Here is a 27,842-nt window from a genome sequence, read left to right on the forward strand (position 1 = left end):
GTCCTCAACTGAAGAAGAAAGGGCGTTAGATTAGATGGCTTTGAGTGATCCTTCTGGTTGTGCAGGCATAGTGTGACTGGGGAAAAACTTTATGACCTCATTCTGTGAAGGCAGGAATTACATAATAAACCAAGAGAGTGCTTTCACATAGAATCTTCCCCCTTCCAAGCACAGTGAGTGCCTACTGAAGGCCTGCAGAATGCACTGACTGGCAGCTTCGGTGCTCTAGGCGAGCTGGACTGGGCCTAGCCATTTGACAGCAGATTTACCTGGTTCCTATCAGTGACTACCTACCAAAAAAGGGAATGGTTCTGGACAGGCTACTTGCGTGCCTATTTTTAAAAATGACCTGGCTTTTAATTAATATAATGCCACAGTGTCTTACTGTTTGCCTGGTCAGTCTTAAGCTCTGAAAGTTAAGGAACTGTCAGGAGTGCAGAATCAGGATCCCTATGCCTACCGAGGCATCCCTATGTCTCCCTTTGCAGACTCAGTTCTCCTCTCTCTGCCTTGACCCTGTGCTGTGGCCTTGAGCACTTCCATTCCCTGTTCTGGGCCTTAAATGCCACACCTCTGCTGCAGTCCTCCTTTTTGTATCAATATTTCACCCAGTTTTAAACGTGTAAAAAGAGTGTAAAAGGAGTAAAAAGAATGCCTGCTTTTCGGCACTTACAGTGAGCTATTTTATCATGTTAAACACCGGAAGCTGCCTTTTTCCTTCTGCTCTTTGTCTTGCATCTTCTTGTGAGGGTAACAGTCTGGGCTTCCAGAACTGGTTTCTAAGCAAATGCACAGTGGCCCTGTGTGTGGGATACTCAGGTTGGAAGCCAGCAGACAGTACAGTGCTTCTTTGCAGACAGATGGGGATTAATTTCAAAGTTACACAAAGGCATTAATTTTTGTAAATCATGAGCAATCCATCCCTTGGCATTTGAATAAGTTGATTTCAATTTGTTTAAAGTAAAAAAAAAATAAACACAGAGACAAATGCAAACAAGTGCAGATGCAGTCATCAGCTTGCTGTTGAGCTGAAAAGCTGTTGGTGCCAGGGCAAGTGTTCATCTAAGGAAACTTGTGTCATGGCTCCCTTCTGATGAATAAGGGCCTGAACCATGGTTTCACCTAAACGTAAATCACTAATTGACCGAACAGAGGACTTTACAGACCACAGGCTGTAACTGAAATTGAGAAAGATGCTGTGATTCACTACAAAACAGCTGTCATTGAAGTGAAGGCAGCAAGCAAAACAGTAGGTGACTGGAATGTTTCTGACTCCTGAAGGAGTGGTGTCTTTATTTCTAAGTCCTAAGGGAGCAAGGGAGCCCTTATAGACAACACAGCCAGCAGTTCATTTGAGACTCAGGAATGCCGTTGATTCACTTCAGGTGGTGAGATTAGAAATCTGGCAGAACCATCTGCCTTGAAGCAGCTGGGTTACTGGGTAGGGGATTGGTGCTTCAAAAAAGGCATGGAGGGACCAGGCATTCCCATACAGGGCTGGGGCCTGCTACCCAGTTCAGCTCCACATCCCTTCAGGGCTCATCTTATGTACCCATTCTCTCATCTGAAACACTCTGTGGAACCTCACCACTGGCAGAAACCTGACTAGGGTCAGCAAGTTCACGGTCACTGCTCACCAGTGCCCCCTGCAGATAACCTCAAACACGAGACACTCACATGTCTTGGCCACAGTTTCCAAAGAATCCAAAATAGACTGACTTCTGGAACTGAGATGTTCCTCAGACTCTTCCACTGATGTCTGTAACTAAGAAACCCCAAATTAGGAAATAATTCACAGACTGTTGCCTCATTTTACTAACTTGGCAAACTGTCACTTAATGATAAAAAAAGGGTAGTTAAAATACTGCCGTTTTACATGAACAAAAACCAATACAATTATTAAACTTCTTAAAATGTAAGATGTTTTAACACCTTGAATGTGGCATACTTACCTTGTGAATGCTTTCTTTGATATGGGAAATGAAGTTGTATAAAGTCTCACTAAAATAGGAAAGAAAAAAAGAAAGTGAACCTTTGCGAAATATTTAAACAGTAGGTAACAAAACTGATTCCATGAACAAGCAGGATTCTACCAGTGCAACATCAAAACAGTGGTTGATCAGAGCCGAAGACTTAACCCTGAGAAATCTTAGTGCCCAGATTAGAAAAGGAGAACACTGACTTTTCGTGATCATTTCCAAAGTGAAACAAAACTTTATTCTGTTTTTTAAATTTACTCTATATGGATCTTAAATGAGGTTGAATTTTAGCAATTCAAGTGGTTTCTATAGTAGAACACACCAGCTTCCATTTTTATGGCAACATGGCTTCAGAGGATAGTGACTTCCTATGGATAGTCAAAAATTCCTGGACACATATTAGTCTAATGACTATTATTTTGTCTGTAAGAATGGAGATAATTCTGGGAATGATATTGATTTTTAATGAAAAATAAATTACCATAATTATTCCTCAAATATCCCACTTTTGAAAAAAATCAGACAAGGCTCATCATTAAAATTTTTTACAGATTTTGTTTCTTTATACAATGCATATATCAATTTTTGAACCCCAATAGGACAGCTCTTCATGCCACAGTCTTATGGATGCTCCATAAGACTGACTTTAAAAGAGGAATTTGATAGTACCATTTCAGAGTCTTATAAACCATACAGTTTTATGAATAAGATTAAGACATGACCTGAAAACAATGAAAATCTAAAATGAAAAATTTAGTGAACTAAGGATAAGAACAGAATGATATTAAATTATTAAAGTAGATAATAAGAATAAGAAAAGGTACTTATAAATTAAAATAGCAGAAATTAAACAAATAGAATTAACCAGAAGATACAGTATGGAAATGTGATAGAAAACAGAAAAAAGACAGATGATAAACAAGTAAATAGTAAAAAAAAAAAAAAAAAAAAATTAGAGAATCAATGCAGGAGATTCAATGCTTGACCAAAATTGGAGATCCAGACAGTAAGAAGAGTGAAAATAGGAGGTTTTCCAAGGTATAATAAAAGAAAAATTCCCAGAACCAAAAGACACAAGTTTATAGGGCAAAAGGAATTCCTCCATGCCATGGGTTCATGATGAGCCACATCAAACCATAGTGCGGTAAAATTTCAGAACTCTAAGGATAATGAGGTCCTAAAAATTTGCAGAAATAAAAAAAGCAGGTGATAGATACAGGCTCAGGAATCTGCATGGCAGCAGACCGCTTAAAAGCACCCAGAAATCTAGAAGGTGGTGGAGCAACGCTTTAGAAATCTTGAACAAAAAGAACTCCTAGTCTTGTACAATGACAGCTGTGCCGGTTGCCTGCAGTCGTCGTCTCTTCTCGGTGGTCAGGACTCAGCTTTTAAATTAGTTCATTGAGGCCTATGATTAACACACAAAGAGCTGTACGTATTTAACATATACAAGTTTGGAGATAAGTATACAACCATGAAACCATCTCCACAATCTATGCCATAAATACATCTGCCACCTCAGAAAGTTTCCTTCTACCCTCTTTCTTTATTGTTATTAGTGATAAGAACACTTAACAAAGATCCACCCTCTAAACAAAATTTAAAGTATAGAGTATTGTTAACTGTAGACACTATGCTGTATAGTAGCTCTCTGGAATTTATTCGTCTTGTATAAACTGAAGTTTTGTACCCTTTGAGTAATACTTCCTGTTTCCCCCACACCTTCCCCACCGACAACCACCATTCAACTCTCTGCTTCTATGAGTTTGACTATTTCACACTCCTCGTATAAGTGGTAGCATATAATTAGTATTTTTCCTTCTGTGTCTGGCTTATTTCATTTATCATAATGTCTTTCAGGTTCATTCATTTGTTACAAGTGACAGGATTTCCTTCTTTTTTAAAGCTAAAGAATATTTCACTGTATGTACATACCATTTTTTCTTTCCCATTCATCCATTGATAGATATTTAGGTTACTTCCATTCTTGGCTATTTTAAATAATAGCCATGCTGTGATGAACATGAGAGTGCAGATATCTCCTCAAGATCCTGATTTCAATTCCTTTGGGTATATACTTAGAAGTAGAATTGCTGGATCATGTGGTAGTTCTGTTTTTAATGTTTTGTGAAGCCTCTATACTGTTTTCTAAAGTGGCTGCACTAGGGAATTCCCTGGAGGTCCAGTGGTTAAGACTCTGAGCTTTCACTGCCGAGAGCGCAGGTGTGACCTCGAGGAACTGAGATCCCCCAAGCCTTAGACGTGGCAAAAAAAATTAAAATAAATAAAGTAGCTGCACCAGTTTTCACACCCATCAACAGTGTATAAGGGTTCCCTTTTCTCTATATACTTGCCAACAGTTGTTACTAATTTTTTAAATGATAATCATTCTGATAGGTATGAGATGATACCTAATTGTGGTTTTGATTAGCACTCCCCTGATAATTAGTGAAGCTGAGCATCTTTTCGTATAACCGATGGCCATTTGAATGTCTTCTTTGGAGAACTGTCCATTCAATTCCTTTGCTCATCTTTTAATCAGGATATTTTGGGGTTATTTTGTTTTTGCGACTGGGTTGTAGGTATTCCTTTAATGTTTTATATTAACCCTTTATCAGATATATGGTTTGCAAGTATATTCTGTCCCATAGGTTGCCTTTTCACTGTGTTGATTTCATTTGCTGTGCAGAAACTTTTTACAGTTGACCCTTATACAACATAGGTTTGAAATGCATGGGTCCACTTATATGCTGATTTTTCATTCAATAAATAGAGTTGGACCTCTTACGTTCCAGGGTTTCGCATCTGCAGATTCAGCCAAACATGGACAGAAATTTCCATCTTCAATTGGTTAAATCTGTGCATTCAAAACTGAAGATATAGAGGGCCGACTATGGGACTTGAGCATCATTGGATTTTGGTATATGCAGGGACTCCTGAAACCAGTCTTCTGTGTATACTCAGGGATGCTTGTACTTGGATGTCATTTCATTTGTCTATTCTTGCTTTTGTTACCTGTGTAATATCCAAGACATCATTGCCAAGGCCAATGTCAAGAATGTTTTTCCCTATGTTTTCTTCTAGGTGTTCTGTGGTTTCAAGTCTCACATTTACGTCTTTAATCCATTTTGAGTTGATATTTGTGAATGGTATAAGTTAAAGATCCTTTTCCATTGTTTTGCATAGGGATTCAGTTTTCCCAACATCATTTGTTGAAAGATTATCATTACCTCACTGTATATTCTTGGCATTTCTCATATGTATTAAACATTTAAAACCTAACCCTCTAAATGATCCATATAAAAGAGCACAGTGCAGCCACCGAAATGATTTTATAGATGAAATAGAAATATAACCGTTCAATATTATTAAATTAAAAAACAGATTGAAAATAATACATAGGAAACAATTCCATTTTTATTTTTTGAAAGTATGCAAAAATAGAGCAGAATTATATAAAACAGTGTTAATGGTGGTTCACAGAATAAGCTGATTCAGAGGCAGACTTGAGAATCTGACAGACCCAAGATCTCTGCCCAAAACTCCTACTCAGTTTAGATGTGCTCCCTTGGATGGAGTTTTTCCTCACGCCCCCAGTCAGAACTGGAAGCCTGTCCTCAGGGCTCCCAAAGCATTTGGATGAAACCTCTACTACAGCATTTACAAATTTGTACTTAGAGTGAAAAGTCTAGTTTCTTTATTTTAGGTTGTTCTCCATCTGATCCTCTTTACTGTTTGAGGAGTTCCTCAGATCAGGGATCTTGGGAAGAAGCAGAGTCCCTTTCCTCCTCTTGAGGCTGAGAGTGCCAGGGCTTGCTTTCTGAGCTTTTCCTGAACTTGGGCTCTCCTTTCACATACACCTTGTCAGATTGGGAGTCAGGGTAAAAATACCGTGGCCTCTTTCTCTGGTGGCTGTGGCCCTCATGGTAGAAAGATGGAGCCCATGGGACCGATGAAAGTGGACTACACAGACAACAGTGGCGTGAAGGGCCCAGCGCGCTCTGGGCAGAGGCTAGTAGGCAGCAGAATCTGCACGGGGCTGATTTTGAGACTTTGTTTGGCAAGTTGTCCATGGTAGGTAGTTGTTGGCAATTGTATGACTGTGGCAGAAACTTAAATTGGCCTCATTTTCTTCCTTGCAAACTGGATTCCTAATCTCCATCCGCCATGCCCTGCCACCTAGGTAGATGATGTTCCATCCTCGGGAATTCCTTGGCAATCCAGTGGTTATGACTCCATGCCTTCACTGCCGTTGGCCCAAGTTCAATCCCTGGTTGAGGAACTAAGATCTTGCAAGCCACATGGCATGACCAAGAAAAACAAAATCCTAAAGGGAACAGAAAATACCCTTCTTCCTTCCTTCATCCATCAACTGTCTGGAAATCTGATATAAAAGCTCCAAGCACTGTGAGGACGGAGAGGGATCATACTTTAGGGATCTGCTAGATTCACACTGCTAGAAGGAGCCATGAGGTCCATGGAGCTACCATTCTAGCCCTGGACCATACACTTCAGGCTGATTTTTTGCATTAAAGAAAAATAAGCATCTTTTAAATACTTCTATTATTATTACGAGAATGAGAGTACGTATGTCAATGCAGTTGAACATAATCCTAATAAAATGAACCACTTAAGATCTTTCAATAATGTTTAACACTTCAAAAAATTTAAATTAACATAGGAAATTTGTATATGTATGTGTACACAGTCCTGTGAGTTTTATCACAAATTTAGGATTCATGTAACAACCACCACAACCAGGATATGAGACAGTATCCCCCAAACAAATCCTTCAGGCTGTCTCATTGTGGTAAAGACCAGCCCACACCCCTAATCCCTGGTAATCACTGACCTAATAATACCCATCCCTATAGTTTTGCTTTTCTCAGAATGTCATATAAATTGAATCATATAGTATATAGTCTTTGGACTGGTTTCTTTCAGCATAGTGACTTTGAAAGACTCTTGAGAGCACCTTGGATTTCTAGGAGATCAAAGCAGTCAATCCTCAAGGAAATCAGTCCTGAATATTCATTGGAAGGACTGATGCTGAAGCTAAAGCTCCAACACTTTGGCCACCTGATGCAAAGAGCTGACTCATTTGAAAAGACCCTGATGCTGGGAAAGACTGAAGGCACGGGAGAAGGGGATGACAGAGGATGAGATGGTTGGATGGCATCTCCGACTCAATGGACATGAGTTTGAGCAAGCTCCGGGAGTTGGTGATGGACAGGGAAGCCTGGTGTGCTGCAGTCCATGGGGTCACAAAGAGCCGGACACTACTGAGCAACTGAGCTGAACTGAACTGAGTGCCTTTAAGGTTCATCTGTGTTGCTGTGTAGCAATAGTTTATTCCTTTTTGTTGTTGAGTAGTGTTCCATTGTATGGGCGTAGCATAGTTTATCCATTCATACACTGAAGGACATTTGGGTTGTGCCCAGTTCTTGGTGATTATGAACTAGGCTACAATAAACTTTATTGTATAGACTTTTATGAAAACATGTTTTCATTTATCTAGGATATATATCTAGCAGTAGAACTGCAGAGGCAGATAGTAAATTGTTTAATTTTGTAAGAAACTGACAAACTTTTCCAAAGGGGCTGTATCATTTTGCATATCCACCCACAAGATTTCCATTTGGTCTATATTCTTGCCCAGCATTGTCAATTTTTGTCTGTTTTATTTTTAGTTACATTAATAGATGAGTAGTAATATCATCTGCTCATATTAGTAATATCATTGTGATTTTAATTTGTATTTCTAAAATAGCTAATGGTGTTGAGAAACTTTTCATGTATTTATTTGCCATCCATATGTTTTCTTTGATGAAGTGTCTGCTAAAATTTTTTCCCATTTTTTTATTCAGTTGCTTGTTTCTTACTGTTGAGTTTTAAGAGTTCTTGATATATTCTGGATACAAGTCCTTTGTTGAAAATGTGGTTTGCAAATATTTTTTCCAGTCTGTAGCTTGTCTTTTCATTTTCTTAACAGTGTCTGTCACAGAGCAAACATCTTACATTTTGGTTAAAAACAAAACCCCAGAAATCTTAAGGGTAGGCTATCATACTTCAAATTCAAGTTCCCTTCCTTAATCTATCTGCTACTATTTATTTTTCAGAGTCCTCAGATACTACATGCACACCATCAGGGCTTGGTTGCATTCAGTGGGAGCAATAGGATGTTGTATGCTTATTCTGTCTTACTCAGAACCAGAAGCCATTCCAATACCCTCTTAATAAATTCCTTTTCATTTAAATAGTTATTTCTGTTGCTCACAACTATTAACTCTGGCTCACTTGTTAATTTATCCATCACATGCCTGTTTCCTTAACAAGACTGTGAACTTCAAAGACAGGTACCATTATTCCTCCCCTTGGGATCCCCAGCGTGCCCTACTGGGCCTAGCACAGCATTTATTGAGTGAGTGAATGAACAGATTTCACTGCGGTGATCCCCAATCTTGAAAGAATATGGCTCATTTTATAATTTCCTTGTGGTCCTTAGGTTATTCATTAGTTATGAGACTAATCTGTTTTCTCAAACATGACTGATTAAAAAATAATAATCTGGGTAATGAACATCCCATTGTCTGGTATGCCCAGCATCCACCTCTAATGGAGAATTGTTTCTTTTTGCATCCAAAAAGTGATTATGATGAGAACTTCAAGTCATACCCTCCTCTTCACTCACCCCTCAATAACCAAATAAACAAATCCATCAGAAGCTTTCACTAGGATTTTCAAATTGTAACTAAGGGGTGAGAATCTCTTTTTCTGTGTTAGTAGGAAGCTGGTCTCTAGTAGGAGAGAATGAAGCATAGATGGGGAGGGAAGCACAGAAAAGAGACAGATTTTGATTTCATTTCATTCCCTGTCCTTCCCAGATTGGTTAAGAGGACTAATATATCCTCCTTTTTATCCAGGCTAGTTTATTTGCTATCAAAAGAGTTATAACAAATGCAACGTGAATGAGTAAGGCTTCTTGTGAGATTTTTTTTAACCTCATATGCTCTTTCTACTCATTTGGGAAAACATGTACTTTCAAAACACAATATGTAAATACATGTTTTGTTGATTAGTAGCATCTCTTATGTTAACTCTGTACCATGCCTTATCACTTTCCTGCTTCCAGATTTACAATGGTATACTTTCTCTCTCTCATTTAAACTTTTCTCACTCTTCATCACATTTCTGACAAGCACTTATTGACAGAAAACAGCAATCTAAAATGGGGTTTGTTTTTGCCAGAATTTATGAAATTTATGATTTTCTGCTTAGCATTTAAATCAATATCATAAACTTGAAATTTTTTTAATGGAAAAGAGGATCTTCAGTGTCCTTATCATCTATTCTTTCTGTATAAATACTATTTTTTTTTTTGCCATCTTGTAAATAATTGTTAACAGAAACTCATTTCTGGGAATTCTCTGGTGGTCCAGTGGTTACGTCTCCACGCTCTCAATGCTGAGGGCCTCGATTCAATCCCTGGTCTGGGAATTAACATCCCACAAGCCATGCAACCAAAAAAAAAAAAAAAGGAAAAGAAAATAAACAAACTCATTTCACTACCAAAACAGCAAAGGAAATGAAAAATGAAATAAAGAAATGAAGGAAGGGAGGGAAAGAGAGGGAAGAAGGAAATATCAAGAACTTAATGTTTCCAAAAGTTTTTTAGCTACAGAAATTGTGATCAAACAAAATAATATAATCCAAAAGCCCAGAAAACAAAAAACTTAAGACTAATTTATTTGAAGCAGTAAGATGAGCGGAACCTGCTCATATGTAGTACTGTACCATTGTTATGAATCCTAGAGCCTAGATTCCTAGAGGAAAGAAATCTGTCAACATCTGGGAAATGTTTACTTACCAGCAGAATCAAACACTTCAAATACAGTATTTTGCTTTTCTCACTAAAGGAATATAGATATACGGTGGAGAATATGCCTAATCTTTTAAATAATTCCTAATCTAGAATTCTTTAAGAAATCCTGGCTCCTAATGCAGGAGACACAGAGATATGAGTTATCCTTGGATCAGGAAGATCCCCTGGAGAAGGAAATGGCAACCCACTCCAGTAATCTTGCCTGGAAAATCCCATGGACAGAGGAACCTGGTGGGCTACAGTCTGTGGGAAAACAAAGAGTCAGACACGACTGAGCAACTGAACAACAACAAAATCAACATAAAAGTATTAGTGGTGATGCTAAATGACACAGCTTTACTGTTACAGAAATAATGAAGTATATTTCTGCTTGGGTGTTACAATTTCTGTGATAACTAAGGATGTCCTCATAATAACTTACTATGGAGAAATGAACAAGTTAATTTCCTCAGTGACTGCAACTTATTTATTTACAAATTAATGTAGTAGTCCTAAATTTGCTTATATATATATATTATATATATAAAACAAATAAGAATATGTATAAAATTTAGGCTATATCTTTAAAAATACCAACATTTCAAAGTGAGAAAATCAGCCTGAACTACGATTTAAGAATTCATGTGCTATATTCTTGACCCTGAAACAAATGTTAACTAACTTCCTAAGTCTGATGATCTGAAGAAAAAGGACAGAATTTTAAGCAGATTAAACCTCACATTACTTGAATATTGCATTTCTCTAAGAAGTCCTTTAGCTTAATAATCAGAGACACCAAAACTGTGGCAGCCTAAGAAAGCAAATAAAGAGTAATTACTAGATGAGCTGTAAAAGTAAGAATGCTATCATGCTGAAACTGAATTATTCAACTACTGACATTCCATTTGCTATTTCACTCAGAAAAGAGAAGCTGTCTCATCCACTTGAAGGGTTTTTGTGTACCTGTCACATTTCTCTTTTGCACTTTTCTTTTTCTCCTCAAACTGTTCCAAGAGGCCTTTTGGTTTTCCAAGAGACAAAGGAAGAGGAAACAAGCCTCCATCTTTTGGATCTCCTCCAAGCAGCTGGGGTTTTGTTTGGTACTTTGTGAAAATACTAGGTTCACTCTGTTCAGTGGAAAAGAAAAACATCATAGCATTTCACACATAAAAATATTTATAGCATTCACTATTTTCTATACAAAGCAGAGTTACACTTAAGTGCAAACTATAATACTAAAATCCAATGCAGCATGTAGTATTTCCTTTTTATTTCATATGCACCAGAAAATTATATTAAAGAAAAGCAATTCTTTTTACTAATATAATTTCTGCCTTACTGGCCCAGAGATATTTAAAATGTCAGCTAAAATGGCTTATAATCAAGTATATAAGTTTAAAGGGAACAACAGAAAATTATGCTGTGTTGAGATAATGTGTTAAAGTTTTTATATTAATAAGTTTAACTCAAGTTGTTGTTGCTCAGTTGCTGATGAACTAGGCTTACTGATAAGTTTGACATGTAATGTAAATGGCACATGGTAAGCCATTTCCTGCATTCCAAAGCAAAACTTACTCTGAAACATTCAGGTAGTACACTTACTCCTTCATATCACTGGGTACCAATTTTTGTACTAAAATACTTATCTCAGAGCATACCTTACTAAGTTACAGTAGTGACCTAATCTTATTAAGTCTATCTGATGCAGTTAAGTCTGTGTATAAAGTTAAATCTGGTTCTAGACCAAAATAAATAAATTTTAAAAATATATTTCTGACTCACAAAAGAAAACAAGCTGATCTCCAAAAAATCAAGAGATTCTGGCCCTCAGGCTTCCCTTGTGGCTCAGCTGATAAAGAATCTACCTGCAACGCAGGAGACCTGGGTTCGATCCCTAGGTTGGGAAGATCCCCTGGAGAAGGAGATGGCTACCCACTCCAGTATTCTGGCCTGGAGAATTCCATGTACTGTATAGCCCATGGGGTTGCAAACAGTCAGACACGACTGAGTGACTTTCACTTTCACACTTTCTGGCCCTTATTCATCAACTTAGGCCTCAGTATCCTCATCTCCTCCTTCAAGGAGTTAATGACTAAATCTACAAAGCATCTGATGTTTCTTAGGAAAAAAATGTCCATATAGAATAATACTTATATTACTTTGTCCCTATTTTTCTAAAGTTCTTTTTTCTTATTGAATATTTACAAACAATAATATGACAAGCCTTAGAAAATGTCATGTAATATTTGGCACTCCCTAGGAGTGGTCAAAGTACTGGAAATATTCTGTGTTGCTTTAGTAATAGAAGAAAATGCAAATATAAATGTTTTCCATTTCAGACTACCAAGTCAAATGAATCACCAAACACAAATCTATTTAGGGCAGTGATCCTTAGAGGTGTACAATTCTAAAATATAATGCAGCATAATAAGTCATCTTTACAGTTTATCTCCATAGTGACTGTGAACATGTGCAGAGAAATTCTGGAATTCAAACTCACATCCAGAGAATTCTGTTGTGACTGTTTTGGATGTCTCAAGTGGACTTCAGAGTCCACGGGTGTTGACAGGGTCTGTGAACCTTCCGGACAGAACTGGGATCCAAAAAGGAACTGGGAATCACTGAGACTGGAGTAATCAGTCTGATTGTTATTCCAGTTAGATGACTTAGTGGCCCTGAAATTAAGCAAGAAGATAAAAGTATATCAAGTAGACAAACATCCTGAGCAAATGAAAACCATAATTCAAAATTATTTCAGAATATTCTGGGCAGAATGCTAGCTTTTTTTTGACCTTCCAGTCCCCTGCACATGCCAGTACTACCTGTAAAGAAAGAAGGAAATTATGAATACCAGACATTTTGATTACAACAACCTTGGAACAATCAGATGGAAATTCAAACATTAAGGACTAACACCATTATTTCTTGTACAACAAGATTATGGGCTTTAACACCATTTTGGAGATCAAAGGTCATAAAATCTTTAGGGATTAAGAGAACATTTTAAAAGGTTGAATTTGTTTATCAGTAAGGGAACAGATTAAAAATAAAATACAGCTTATGCATGTAACCAATTCAGTAGTCAGAATTAATAAACTAGATTTACATATAACTACATGGATAAGTCTCAGAAACATAATTTTGAGTGAATAAAAATAAAAATGTAATGAACTCTCTCATGTATTAATGTAATTTATAAGCCTACATCATACATATCAAACAAGTATGTAATTGAGTATGTAGAAGATTAATGGGAAGGATATACATTAACTCCCCTAGAATGTGTGTCTGTCAGGAAAGAAAGGAGCAGGACTGGAGGGAGAGAAGACGCTATAATACACAATCACAATATAGACCTAGATATGGACTGAATGTGTGTGTCCTCCCAAAATTTATGTTGAAACACTAATCTCTATTTTGATGAGTTTTGGAAATAGGGCCTTTAGGAAGTAATTAGGGTTAGATGGAGTAAGGAGCAGCCATGAAAAGATACCCCACGTCCAAGGTAAGAGAAACCCAAGCAAGACGGTAGGTGTTGCAAGAGGGCATCAGAGGGCAGACACACTGAAACATACTCACAGAAAACTAATCAATCTAATCACACTAGGACCACAGCCTTGTCTAACTCAATGAAATTAAGCCATGCCCATGGGGCAACCCAAGACGGGCGGGTCATGGTGGAAAGGTCTGACAGAATGTGGTCCACTGGAGAAGGGAATGGCAAACCACCTCAGTATTCTTGCCTTGAGAACCCCATGAACAGTATGAAAAGGCAAAATGATAGGATACTGAAAGAGGAACTCCCCAGGTCATTAGGGGCCCAATATGCTACTGGAGATCAGTGGAGAAATAACTCCAGAAAGAATGAAGGGATGGAGCCAAAGCAAAAACAATACCCAGGTGTGGATGTGACTGGTGATAGAAGCAAGGTCTGATGCTGTAAAGAGCAATATTGCCTAGGAACCTGGAATGTCAGGCCCAGGAATCAAGGCAAATTGGAAGTGGTCGAACAGGAGATGGCAAGAGTGAATGTTGACATTCTAGGAATCAGCGAACTAAAATGGACTGGAATGGGTGAATTTGACTCAGATGACCATTATATCTACTACTGTGGGCAGGACTCCCTTAGAAGAAATGGAGCAGCCATCATGGTCAACAAAAGAGTCTGAAATGCAGTACTTGGATGCAATCTCAAAAACGACAGAATGATCTCTGTTCGTTTCCAAGGCAAACCATTCAATATCACAGTAATCCAAGCCTATGTCCCAACCAGTAACGCTGAAGAACCTGAAGTTGAACGGTTCTATGAAGACCTACAAGACCTTTTAGAACTAACACCCAAAAAAGATGTCCTTTTCATTATAGGGGACTGGAATGCAAAAGTAGGAAGTCAAGAAACACCTGGAGTAACAGGCAGATTTGGCCTTGGAGTACGGAATGAAGCAGGTCAAAGGCTAATAGAGTTTTGCCAAGAGAACGCACTGGTCATAGCAAACACCCTCTTCCAACAACACAAGAGAAGACTCTACACATGGACATCACCAGATGGTCAACACCCAAATCAGATTGATTATATTCTTTGCAGCCAAAGATGGAGAAGCTCTATACAGTCAACAAAAACAAGACCAGGAGCTGACTGTGGCTCAGATCATGAACTCCTTATTGCCAAATTCAGACTTAAATTGAAGAAAGTAGGGAAAACCACTAGACCATTCAGGTATGACCTAAATCAAATCCCTTATGATTATACAGTGGAAGTGAGAAATAGATTTAAGGGCCTAGATCTGATAGAGTGCCTGATGAACTATGGACGGAGGTTTGTGACATTGTACAGGAGACAGGGATCAAGACCATCCCCATGGAAAAGAAATGCAAAAAAGCAAAACAGCTGTCTGAGGAGGCCTTACAAATAGCTGTGAAAAGAAGAGAAGCGAAAAGCAAAGGAGAAAAGGAAAGATACAAGCATCTGAATGCAGAGTTCCAAAGAATAGCAAGGAGAGATAAGAAAGCCTTCCTCAGCAACCAATGCAAAGAAATAGAGGAAAACAACAGAATGGGAAAGACTAGAGATCTCTTCAAGAAAATCAGAGATACCAAGGGAACATTTCATTCAAAGATGAGCTCGATAAAGGACAGAAATGGTATGGACCTAACAGAAGCAGTAGATATTAAGAAGAGGTGGCAGGAATACACAGAAGAACTGTACAAAAAAGATCTTCATGACCAAGATAATCACAATGGTGTGATCACTCACCTAGAGCCAGACATCCTGGAATGTGAAGTCAAGTGGGCCTTAGAAAGCATCTCTATGAACAAAGCTAGTGGAGGTGATGGAATTCCAGTTGAGCTATTTCAAATCCTGAAAGATGATGTTGTGAAAGTGCTGCACTCAATATGCCAGCAAATTTGGAAAACTCAGCAGTGGCCACAGGACTGGAAAAGGTCAGTTTTCATTCCAATCCCAAAGAAAGGTAATGCCAAAGAATGCTCAAACTATCGCACAATTGCACTCATCTCAGACGCTAGTAAAGTAATGCTCAAAATTCTCCTAGCCAGGCTTCAGCAATATGTGAACCGTGAACTTCCAGATGTTCAAGCTGGTTTTAGAAAAGACAGAGGAACCAGAGATCAAATTGCCAACATCCACTGGATCATGGAAAAAGCAAGAGAGTTCCAGAAAAACATCTATTTCTGCTTTATTGACTATGCCAAAGCCTTTGACTGTGTGGATCACAATAAACTGTGGAAAATACATCAACGCTGTATATTGTCACCCTGCTTATTTAACTTCTATGCAGAGTATATCATGAAAAACGCTGGACTGGAAGAAGCACAAGCTGGAATCAAGATTGCTGGGAGAAATATCAATAACCTCAGATATGCAGATGACATCACCCTTATGGCAGAAAGTGAAGAGGAACTCAAAAGCATCTTGATGAAAGTGAAAGAGGAGAGTGAAAAAGTTGGCTTAAAGCTCAACATTCAGAAAACGAAGATTATGGCATCTGGTCCCATCACTTCATGGCAAATAGATGGGGAAACAGTGGAAATAGGGTCAGACTTTATTATTGGGGGCTCCAAAATCATTGCAGATGGTGACTGCAGCCATGAAATTAAAAGACACTTACTCCTTGGAAGGAAAGTTATGACCAACCTCGATAGCATATTCAAAAGCAGAGACATTACTTTGCCAACAAAAGTCCGTCTAGTCAAGGCTATGGTTTTTCCTGTGGTCATGTATGGATATGAGAGTTGGACTGTGAAGAAAGCTGAGTGCCGAAGAATTGATGCTTTTGAACTGTGGTGTTGGAGAAGACTCTTGAGAGTCCCTTGAACTGCAAGGAGATGCAACCAGTCCATTCTGAAGGAGATCAGCCCTGGGATTTCTTTGGAAGGAATGATGCTAAAGCTGAAACTCCAGTACTTTGGCCACCTCATGCAAAGAGTTGACTCATTGGAAGACTCTGATGCTGGGAGGGATTGGGGGCAGGAGGAGAAGGGGATGACGGAGGATGATATGGCTGGATGGCATCACTGACTCGATGGAAGTGAGTCTGGGTGAACTCTGGGAGTTGGTGATGGACAGGGAGGCCTGGTGTGCTGCAATTCATGGGGTCGCAAAGAGTCGGACACGACTGAGCGACTGAAGTAAGGAGGATGGGACCCTCCTGATAAGATTAGTGTCCTGATAAGAACACACACCAAAGAGCTTACCCTCATTCTTTCTCCATCATGTGAGGACACAGAAAAAGGCAATTGTCTGCAAGCCAAGAAGGGAGTCTTCACCAAAAACCAATCATGCTGGCATAGGACTTTCAATTCTAAGACTTTTCAATCTCCAGAACTGTGAGAAAATAACTTTCTGCTGTTTAAGCCATCCAGTTTATTGTACTTTGTTGTGGCAACCCAAGCAGACTAATATAGGTCTCATACAGACTGAAGAATATGATCAACTCAGATTTGCACACAGAAAGATCCATTAAGCCCTGTATTATTCCCTTTTACACTTTAGTGTCTTATCCTTGCTTGTTTTAAATACTTCTAGTTGTGGACCCCCAACTTGCTTCCCATGGATACCTATGCCAGTCTAAATCTCACATTTGAGGGGGATAATGATATTGATAATGATACAATCACACTTGAATACAGTGTACTGAGTCTACACAGAGATAGCACATAAGTGGATAGACAAAACATAGTCAAGTTTTTACTTGAAAGACATCTCAATAACAGTTTATGTTACTTAATGCTGTTGTATAACCCAAGAAAACATCCTTTTCATTAAAACACACAGGCAGATCATTCCTTTTCCAAATGCTAAATTTAAAATAGATAGCACATAAGTACATATTCTAAGCCAAAGGAATCATTATATATTAATACAAGAAAGAAAGAAACCCTACTTGTTCAGAATAGAGAAGAGAAATTATTTTGACTCATAGAATCATTTTCTAAGATTAGCTAAGGTAATGGGCTACACACATATATTATAATATGGTTTGCATAATCATTGCTCAAAATAGCTAAATAGCTCTCTGTGACTCCGTTCTTAGGTCAAGGAGAATAATTAGCTGGGCTGGAAAAGAAACAGCTCTGTGAGCCTACAGAAGTCATGTAGGATTTGTATCTTCAAGCTACAATCTGGAATTAAACATATATTTTTTCCCCTACTCTGTATCAACTGTAAGCCTTTTTTTTCTTTTCAAGGAAAAAAGAACAATGTTTTAGGTTTTTTGCTGTCTTTAGGAAGGTGTTAGGAGGGAAAAAAACTATGCAAAGATTAAAGCATGCCAAAAACAATTGGAAATCCCTTCATATTTACCACTTCTGGGGCACACCCACCAAGCTAGCAATAGCAGGCCCTTCTGCATGGGTAGAGGACACCAATCTAAGTACTTCAGCAGAGTGGTAGAGGGAGCAATATTTCAATGAGCCCTGTTAGCAGTTGGAGTGGTTACCTACAAATTGTACAATACAGCTGAATACAGTGTCTTGAGTTTGCTCCTTGCTGTTCCAATAGCAATTGCTCCAAATGAGGTTAGAGTTTCTAGATGTTGGACCACGTCTAACTCTCACAGGCCTCATAAGTCCTTAGGTCTGGTGCTGGACAGTCATTGTTCAATTAGCACACATAGCTGAATTGATATTAATTTTATAATCAGAAAATAGGCAAAGGGAGAAGACAGTATGAGGGGGTTACAGTGGTGACAAGTGAGGGGAAGAAGCTATACGGGGTAACTCTATTACTATAAACCCATACGAAGGGGAGCCTGTTTTCATGAAATCAATCTTCTCAAGTAGAATAATACATAACCAGAAAACTTACCCAGAGCCTGAGGGGATACTGAACATATCTTTGATATTCCAGACATTAAAATTCATGTCTTATGATTATTCCTTTTAAAAAGAGAGGAACATTCATTTAAAAGGTTAATACAGTACTTTTCCAAAGATTACTTTAAAGTGACTGTTATATGTAGATGAGGGCATTTCAGCAGTTCTATTCTCATCCACTTGGTGAAAATTCCCATTACATATCTGCCAGAAATAGGTTTTGTGTGTTTTTTTTCCTTGCAGTTAAATTGCATGCAAATTCCCCACATTACCAGAGCCCAAACCCAGCCACCTGTAAAAAAGTAAATTTGCCTGCCATCCTTTGCTTTCTTGTTTCTTGTTCTGCCACCTCTACTAATAATCTGCTTTTAGAAAAAGACCAATAAACCCCTCTTTCATTGCCTGATACAATGAATGACTTAATCTATAACCTTTCCCGAAAAGACTGGTTCTTCTCAGTCCATAGGATATTGGAATGCCAAGAAAGCTGTGGAATTTGGGCAGTAATAAGCTGGTTGAAGAATAAGTGCTTTGGGCAAAAGTGTCTTCCCACACCTCTTACAGCAGTTTCCTATTCCGCTCACTGCCAATCTAACATACTACATAATACAGTTCATATGATGATCATAAAGCCTGGATTTTATGAAACAAGCCCAATTTTCAATTTTGTCTCCTTGATCCCACAGAACATTCATATGTATCAGATTGTATATTACCACTGAGAGCATCAGAAAATGATACCCACACATATGAGATCCCCAGTATAGATCTAGATAAGATGAAGCATAAGTTCTGAACAAATACAGGTAGTTTGGTATACATTAATATAATTCAACCTTGTTTAGAGAAATTTATTACACTGAAGTTTTCTAACTTTCTAAAACACTACACACATTTGTGTGTTTATAAGCATTTGTTTTGCAAGAAAGTTAAGTCAATAGACCACAGAATCAAGGGGCTAAAGGTAGTACTACTTTCACAGTATCTACTGTGTGCTAGGCACAGTGCTGGACAATTGCAGAATATAAGCTTAATGATTTTGTGAGGCAGATTTTGTTATCCCCATTTAAAAGCTTGTGAAGATTCAGATAGGCTAAATAATTAGCTCAAATTCTAAATAATTCTTGATAAATAGGTTCTATGCTAGATCATTGAGATGAAAACTGAAGAAAATTCATTTTAAAAACTGGCAATATTGTCCAGATGGTTCACAGGTAAATTCTACCAATTCATTTATAGACAAAACCATACTAATTCTGTATAACCTCACCCAAGAGGTAGCAGAAGGGACACTTTCTAGCTCATTCTATAAGGCCAGCATTATGCTAATAATATAACCAAAGACATTACAAAAAAAGGAGACTACAGACCAGTGTCTCTCATGAACATAGATGCAAAGTCATCAAATTATTAGCAAATTGAATCCAACAATGCATAGAAATAATTATACACAACAGGAGATGCAAGCAGGGCTAGTTCAGCATTTGAAAATCAATTAATATAATCCATTAGGATTATAGGATTGATACTGAAGCTGAAACTCTAATACTTTGGCCGCCTGATGCAAAGAGCTGACTCATTGGAAAAGACCCTGATGCTGGGAAAAATTGAAAGCAGGAGGAGAAGGGGACGACAGAGGATGAGATGGTTGGATGGCATCACCGGCTCAATGGACATGAGTGTGAGTAAACTCGAGGAGTTGGTAATGGACAGGGAGGCCTGGCATACTGCAGTCCATGGGGCCGCAGAGTCAGACACGACTGAGAGACTGAACTGAACTGCTAATTGATTGCATCAACAAGCTAAAGAAGAAAAAGTATACAACCATACTGATACAAAAAAGTGTTTGATAAAATCCAACACCCATTCATGATAAAAACTCTCAGCAAAGTAAAAAAACAGAAATTTCCTCAAGTTGATAGAAAACATCTACCCCCAAACCCAAAGTTAACATCATCCTTTTTAAAAAAATTTTCACTGGGGCATAGTTGATTTACAATATTGTGCTAACATTACACTTAATGGTCAGAAACTAAAAACGTTCCCACTAAAATCAGGAACAATGCAAGATGTTTCCTCACATCTCATCACATAAATTGGCACAGGATTAGATAGACAAACCAGTAGAATAGAACACAGCAATAAATCTTTCTGAAAATGGAAATGTATGTTTATGATAAAGGTAGTATCTCAGATTTGTTGGGGAGAGATAAACATTTTAAAGTAGAGTTGGGATAACTGAATAGATACATGAAAAAAAAATCAGATCTAGTCTGTTCACCATATGTTACAAAATATTACAAATGAATCAGAGATAAAATAAATATGAAACCATAAAAGCACTGGGGTGGAGGAAACGTAAATTTCTCTATAGCCTGGAAGTGGGGAAAACTTTGACTCAAAAAGTCCAGAAGAAAAAAACTGACAAATCTGACTACATAACATTTTTAAAAAGAAAATTTTGTATCACACTACAAATCTTACAGAAAATGGTCAGGACATCTGAGCCAATGGTTCACAGTAAAAGAAACACAAAAGCCCTTATATGGGAATTCCCTGGCCGTCCAATGGTTAGGACTCTGAGCTTCCACTACAGGGAGCACAGGTTCTATCCCTGGTCGGGGAACTAGGATCCTGAATGCCAAGTGGTGAGGCCAAAACCATCATCATCATCATCATCACTATGTCTTTTCCCTGCTTTTTCTCTACCCTATCATCCTAATATATATTTTATTAATTTATCATATTTTGTCTCTCAGCATGCACACCCATGCCTACCAGAATGTAGTTTTAAGCTCTTCAAAGATAGGAATTTTTGTCTGTTTTGTTCACTGCTATACCCTCAGAATCTACAAATTGTGCATAGCAAATAATAAGTGCTGGCAAATAATACAAAATATTATTAAATGAGTAAATGGGAACTAAATTAGGACAATGGAGCAAAACTTTCCAAATATCCATAAAACACATTGTTTTCAATTATTACATTTAAGTCCCTGGATCATCACAGACTTTATTACATATTTTAATAAAGGAGATAAAGTAAATATGGGACTCCTGATCTTCATGTTTGGGGGTTCCTGGTGGCTCAGATGGTAAAGAATCTGCCTGCAATGCAGGAGAGACCTGGGTTGGATTCCTGGGTCAGGAAGATCTCCTGGAGTAGGAAATGGCAACCCACTCCAGTATTTTTGCCTTGAGAATTCCATGGATAGAGCAGCCTTGCGGGCTACAGTTTATGGGGTCTGTATGTCCGAGTTTTTTTTGATAGTCCGTGTTTTTTTTCTTCCATCCACACTAGCAGAATTTCCTCCATCTAAAGTGTAGATTTAGAATCTAGACACTTTTATACATATCACTACAAGGTCATTTTTTTTTTAACAAGGTCCTTAAACTACATATAGATGATAAATCCTCTATTGTTTTTCACTTCTGTTTATGCTGGTAGAGTAATTTATATAACCTGTTGTTTGTGGTTTAGAATAACTACTCCCCAGGTTCCAGACCTAACTTACTCTTAAGGGGTTTCTTAAATATGGTTGAAGAAATTCCATGGTTATACCAATTGTGCTTAACGGCCACCTGGTGCTTTATGTGCCAAGAGTCTCAGTTTACCTGTCCTCTGTGCATTCACCTGTCACCATGCTATCTGTATACACGCTTTTATATTGTCAGAGGGTAGAAATCCCATCTACAAAAATCCCTCTCCTCACAGATACTAGCATAACACTAGTAATGAAGAGGTAGTTATTCTTAGTTGGACCTTAGCTATTTTAAGGTAAATGAAAATTGAAACGCACATATTAACACCTTACAAGGGCTGAGTTCCCTCCCTCTCTCATCCTCCAATCCCATTAAAGGAAGCAGAAAAGGAAGGGAAAGGTTTCAGTGCAAGTGACCATTTCCACAAGAAGGGCCTTGGCATGGCTGAAGAGGGTGTGTCCTGAGGGGCTCCGAGCCCTCCCATCTGACCCCATCTTCAACTAAGAGAATCCTGAGATCGCAGTGCAGGGTCCTCCAAGTGCCTCTACTTGGCCACAGGGAAAACTAGTCTGTTTTTCTGGCCTCCACCAGGCCTGCCTCAACCTCGGTTCAGTCGCTCTTTCTCATTTTCAGTCTCTTCTACCAGGAGACATGCTCTGGGATCGTAGACTAAATAAGTCATTCCTTGTCCTTTCCAGACCCCTCCAATAATAATAATTTTTGGTCATAATAATTGGTCATAATAATCAATGACCAATCCCAGTGGGTTTCCCTGGGTTCCGGTTCACCCTGACTTCGGGGGCGGACTCTCTTCCTGGTCTCTGAGGCAGGCCGGGAAGCCTTCGTCCCCAAAGAACCTGAGGAAAACAGCTCCCCAGGGAAGCTGAAGTCAAGTCCCTTGAAGAGCCAGGGTGGTCTTTCCTCACAGAGAAAGAAAGGGCTAACCCTAATCCTAACACCACACACCCACCTCCCATCCCCCGCCGCCCCCCACCTCCCCGCGTCCCCTGACGCCCCCTCTGCCCCCGTCCCCCGTCCTCCGACCCCCCCATCCTCCATCCCCCGACTCCCCACCCCCCACCCACCACACTCCAGCCTGCCCTGCCCAACCCCCTCCTGCCTCCACCTCTGAGGGCACGCGCCTGATCCAGAGGCCGCTCGGTCCAGAGGAGGTTGCCTGAACTGTTTGGCCACGCCCCCAGGATGCGCTCTGACCAATGAGAGTTACTTCCCTTCCCCTGGGCCCGCTCCCGCCACAGCAAGCTGCTAACGGTTTTAACGGTCCTAATAGTTTGTGAAGCCCTTAATCTTGGGCCAGGTCCGCTGACCTACATTTCACCACATACTGCTGCGCAACACCCAGCCCACACACACCTGACGAGATGGACCCTCACACCTGCATACTCATACCCTGCTGTCCACCCATACCTTGTCCTGAATCCCCTCGCTGATGCAGACGCTCTCAGATGCTCTCAACTTAATGCACAATAGTTATAGATGGCTGTCTAAGCTGTGACGTGGCTTGAGATCACCAATGAAGGAGTAGGAATGGAAAACAGATTGTATTGAGTCCCAAGACACGCAAAGTTTAGAGGCTTCAATGAGGAAAAAGCAGCAAAGGAGTCAGAGTAGGAGTCGTCAGGGATAGGGGAGGAACACCAGCAGTGACTGAGGAGTTGTGGAAGCCTCCGGGACCATCCATCAAGGAGGAAGTTAAGTGTCAGATGCTGCTAATGAATCAAGGAAAATGAGAATTAACTATTGGTGACCTTGACAGGAGCAGTTTTAGTGATGTAGTGTGGACAAAAACCTGATTGGTATGTGGTTTCAAAAGACTTAGCTGATAAAAGACTGGTACATAAAATGTATTTCAAAATATTCAACAATAGGAAAAAACTTTGAAGATAGAACACCCCTCCAGAGAAGATACACTGATGGCAAACAGGAAAAACGTTCAACAGTGTATGTCATTAGAGAAACAAAATAAAACAGATACCACTGTGCACCAGTTGCCCAAGTACTCAGTCATGTCTGACTCTTTGTGACCCCCATGGACTGTAGCACACCAGGTTTCCCTGTCCTTCACTATCTCCTGGAGTTTGCTCAAACTCAGGTCCATTGAGTTGGTGATGCCATCCAGCCATCTTGTCCTCTGTCACCCCCTTTTCCTCTTGCCCTCAATCTTTCCCAGCAACAAAAAGAATTGCCAAAACCCAGAAGTTGGCAACACAAAATGCTGGTGAGGATGCGGAACAGGAAGTCTCATCCGTTGCTGATGGGAATGCTAAATGTACAGCCACTTCAGAGTATGTTTTGACAGTTTCTTATAAAACTAAACTTACTATTACCAATGATCCATCAATCATGCTCTTTGGTATTTACCCAAAAAAGTTGAAAATGTATGCATGCAGAAAAACCTGCACATAGATATTTATAACAGCTTTATTCATAATTGCCAAAACTTGGAAGCAACTGAGATTTCATCTTCAGTAGGTGAATGGATAAATAAACTGTGGTACATCCAGACAATGAAATATTATTCAGGACTAAGAAAGAGTTATCCATTAAGCTATGACAAGACATGGAGGAAACTTAAATACATTTTATTTACTAAATGAAAGAGACCAATCTTGAAAAGGCTACCTACTGCAGGATTCCAACTGTATGACGTTCTGGAAAAGGCAAAACTATGAAGATAGTAAAAAGATCACTAGTTGCCAGGGCCTACAGGGGGCGGGAGGGTTGAATAAGGAGCACAGAGGATTTTTAGGGCAGTGAAACTATTGTGTATAATACTATTAGGTTGGTGAAAATGTTACTTCAGTTTTGGACTGTGAACTTTAAGTCATAACTAGGCTCAGGCACATCTTTATTCATCGAAATAGGAACCATTACAATCAACATAATTTTGCCAATGAGAAATGTTTGTTTATTCCTGTAGCATAAAAATCCATGCTTCAGGAATTGAGGAACTCTTGGAAAGCATTTTCTGCCTCCTGCTGATTGTGGAAGCATTTTCCCTGCAAAAAGTTGTCGAGATGCTTGAAGAAGTGGTAGTCAGTTGGCGAGAGGTCGGGTAAATATGGCCAATGAGGCAAAATTTCATAGCCCAATTTGTTCAGCTTTTGAAGCATTGTTTGTGTGACGTGCAGTCAGGTGTTGTGGAGAAGAATTGGGCCCTTTCTGTTGACCATTGCCACAGGCATTGTAGGTTTTGGTGCATCTCATTGATTTGTTGAGAATACTTCTCAAATGTCATGGTTTCACTGGCATTCAGAAAGCTGTAGTGGATCAAACCATCAGCAGATCACCAAACAGGGACCATAACCTTTCTTTTGGTGCAAGTTTGGCTTTAAAAAGTGCTTTGGAGCTTCTTCTCGGTCCAGTCACTGAGCAGGTTGTTGCCAGTTGTCGTATAAAATCCCACTTTTGTCACATGTCACAATCTGATTGAGAAATGGTTCGTGGTTGTTGCGTAACATAAGAGAAGATTTTTTTTTTTTTAATTTTCAGTCAACTCATGAGGCACCCACTTATTCAGCTTTTTCACCTTTCTAATTTGCCAAATGCCAAATGCCAAACGACCATAGACTGGTTAATGTTGAGTTCTTGGGCAACTTCTCGTGTAGTTGTGAGAAGATCAGCTTTGATGATTGCTCTCAATTAGTAGTTACCAACTTCTGATGGCTGACCAGTGTGCTCCTCATCTTCAAGGCTCTTGTCTCTTTTGCAAAACTTCTTGAACCACCACTGCACTGTACGTTCATTAGCAGTTCCTGGGCCAAATGCATCATTGATCTTGTGTCTGCTGCTTTACAAACCATTTTGAACTCGAGTTAGAAAATTGCTCAAATTTGCTTCTTGTCTGACATCATTTCCCTGGTCTAAAATAAATATAAAATAAATGACAATGAGTCATTAGCAAAAACACATAAAGGAAGAAATACATATTAAAATGATGTATAACAACCACATTTATTTAAAAATGTATTCCAATATCAAATGACAACTTTCAGCAATGCAAAACTTCAATTACTTTTGCACCAACCTAATATAATGGTGCATACACATCATTATATATTATACATTTGTCCAAATCCATAGAAGGTACCTCACCAGAAGTGAACTCTAAGGTAATCCTTGGACTTTGGGTGATAATGATGTGTTGCTCTTGGATCAGCATTTATAATAAATGTACACATGTGTGGGAGCAGAAAGTATATGAGAAATCTGTGGACATTCTGCTCCATTTTTCAGTGAGCCTAAAATTAAAAGATTAAACCTATTTAAAAAAATAAATTATTAAAAAAAAGAGCAAGAGGAGAGATCTGGCATATCTACACAATGGAAAACTACTAAGCAATAAAAAGGAATAAACAGCTGACAGGTACAATGACATGGATAGTTCTCAAAATAATTATACTGAGTGAGAAGACAAATTCACAAAAGAACACATACTGAATGATTCCATTTACATAAAGTTCTAGAAAATGCAAGTTAATCTATCATAATAGAAAGACAGTTATCCTCAGCAGTTGCCTGAGGCCAATGAATGCCCTAGAGAAGGAATACCAATGGGCAAAAATAAAGTTGAGGGTGAAAGATATGTTTGCTTCTTGATCATGGTTATGTTTCATAGGTATATACATAAATCAAATTGTGTCAAATGATACAATTTTTTGTTTGTTTGTTTGGCCATATCTCACCTTTTATGGGATCTTAGTTCCCTATGAGGGATTGAACCTGGGCCCTTGGCAGTGAATGCGCCAACTCCTAACCACTGTACTGCCAGGGAATTCCCTCTACAACTACTTGACTTACCATTTTTAAGATTTATCTCTATGGATTCAAGTATCTGTAGCTGATTTATGGCAACTCCAATGTTTTATTGTGTAATTATAGGCCAGTTTTCTCATTGTGCTCTAGATAACCATTCAGGCTTTTTATAGTTCTTCCCCTATACAGATATAGCAATGAACTTCCTGTAGTTGTGAATACATGTGGGAGGGGATCTCCAGAGTAACTATACTAATAGGGTGGATTTTCTGGCTAGTAGGGCTTGTGCCAATGACACAAGCCCTACTGAGTGTTTCCTGTTGTTGAACTTTTCACCGGCACATTTTTAGAGGCTCATCACTAGCTTCTTCATGTCAGAAAAGGGAGTGAAATGTTCACATGCCTATGTTATAAATGAGAGAGACAATAATCTGCCTAAGGCTAGCTTGGAATGGAACCATGGTGTCAGATATTTTCATGCTGCAGATATTTTTTGCTCCACTGTTATGCTCTCTCCTCCTTCACTTGGGACCTTGTAACATTCACCTGCCAACAGTTACTGTTCTCGGTTACCACAAACTCCTGAGAACTTGACGGAGCCTTATTCTGAAGCAGCATTTTTATCCTAAAAGCCACCAGTCCTTTTAGCATTTCTTCTGACTCCATGAAATGTATTCTAAATTTATATCCCTGGCAGTATGGTTACAGTTTTAAAAATACAGGATTTGCCTCTAAAATGTTCTTTGCTATTTCATTGTGAGTTCATCAGACTCCACTGTGAAGCCTTATATGTTTCTCAATATAAGAACTCTCCCAAGCTGAGAGGCAGGTTTTAGTGCTGAGGGGCAGGTTTCTCTCAAAGAGAAGAACAAAGCAGAAAGCACAAAGAGAGTAGCAGGCTGGGCACTGCCTCAACAATCAGGAGCATTGTGTAGTCACAACCTCCCTTTGTCACTAAGCAACAAGAAATTGACCTGCTGAGATGCTCCTTCTCCAGAAGTAGCCTGAAAAAGACAAGAGGAAAGTTTATCTTTTCTGCTCCTTTCCTGGAAAGATGCAAAGTGCTTTAGTAGGCTCCTGGGTAAGAATGCACTTTACAATTAATCCTAGCCCCTGGCCCTGGGGTAGTACCTGAAATTTGAATGACTCAAGGAAGTAAAGTGAGAAGGGTTTTATCTAGCCTCCAGGCTAGAGGAGGACCCCCCAACTGCCCGTTCCTGCTCTGCCATTCTGTGGGCCCCCTAGAGCTGACCTATTCTTCCTGACACCATGCCCCCTTCCTTGTGTCCTGGTCTCAGGCCTGGATTAGGTGATCCTCTTAGTCCTCTTGCCACCCCATTTATTCCCAGTCTTTTGTTTGATCTTCCAAAACTTGTGTAGTTTGACTGTTCTCTAGACCGGGAACATCT

At 39.1% G+C, this 27,842-nt stretch overlaps 2 protein-coding genes across 8 annotated transcripts in view; one reads left to right on the forward strand and one right to left on the reverse strand.

Annotated features, from left to right (window-relative positions):
* The window catches only part of IHO1 (interactor of HORMAD1 1), a 28,347-nt gene extending 5,503 nt beyond the window's left edge, over positions 1 to 22,844 (reverse strand). Inside the window, exons 1-6 of one of the 2 annotated variants that reach the window (XM_025272027.3) lie at positions 22,784 to 22,844; positions 18,167 to 18,237; positions 12,341 to 12,515; positions 10,804 to 10,967; positions 1,953 to 2,001; positions 1,678 to 1,765 (exon numbers count right to left, since the gene is read on the reverse strand). In XM_025272027.3, the coding sequence (XP_025127812.3) occupies positions 1,678 to 1,765; positions 1,953 to 2,001; positions 10,804 to 10,967; positions 12,341 to 12,515; positions 18,167 to 18,222 (532 nt within the window). In that variant the 5' untranslated portion in view covers positions 18,223 to 18,237; positions 22,784 to 22,844. Of the gene's footprint in view, positions 1 to 1,677; positions 1,766 to 1,952; positions 2,002 to 10,803; positions 10,968 to 12,340; positions 12,516 to 18,166; positions 19,726 to 22,783 lie in introns of those variants that run through there. The other variant, XM_044933569.2, reaches the window with a different exon arrangement.
* C21H3orf84 (chromosome 21 C3orf84 homolog) overlaps positions 1 to 27,842 on the forward strand; it is a 38,311-nt gene that overhangs the window by 2,901 nt on the left and 7,568 nt on the right. For 2 of the 6 annotated variants that reach the window (XM_006053245.4, XM_025272040.3), the window contains exon 1: positions 27,409 to 27,514. The exons of 2 other annotated variants lie outside the window; for them this stretch is intronic. In XM_006053245.4, coding sequence (XP_006053307.3) covers positions 27,488 to 27,514 — 27 coding nt within the window. In that variant the 5' untranslated portion in view covers positions 27,409 to 27,487. Of the gene's footprint in view, positions 1 to 27,021; positions 27,515 to 27,842 lie in introns of those variants that run through there. 2 more of the 6 variants (XM_025272041.3, XM_025272042.3) reach the window with 2 other exon arrangements.

Source organism: Bubalus bubalis, chromosome 21 (assembly GCF_019923935.1).
Source record: "Bubalus bubalis isolate 160015118507 breed Murrah chromosome 21, NDDB_SH_1, whole genome shotgun sequence".
NCBI classification, from domain to species: domain Eukaryota; kingdom Metazoa; phylum Chordata; class Mammalia; order Artiodactyla; family Bovidae; genus Bubalus; species Bubalus bubalis.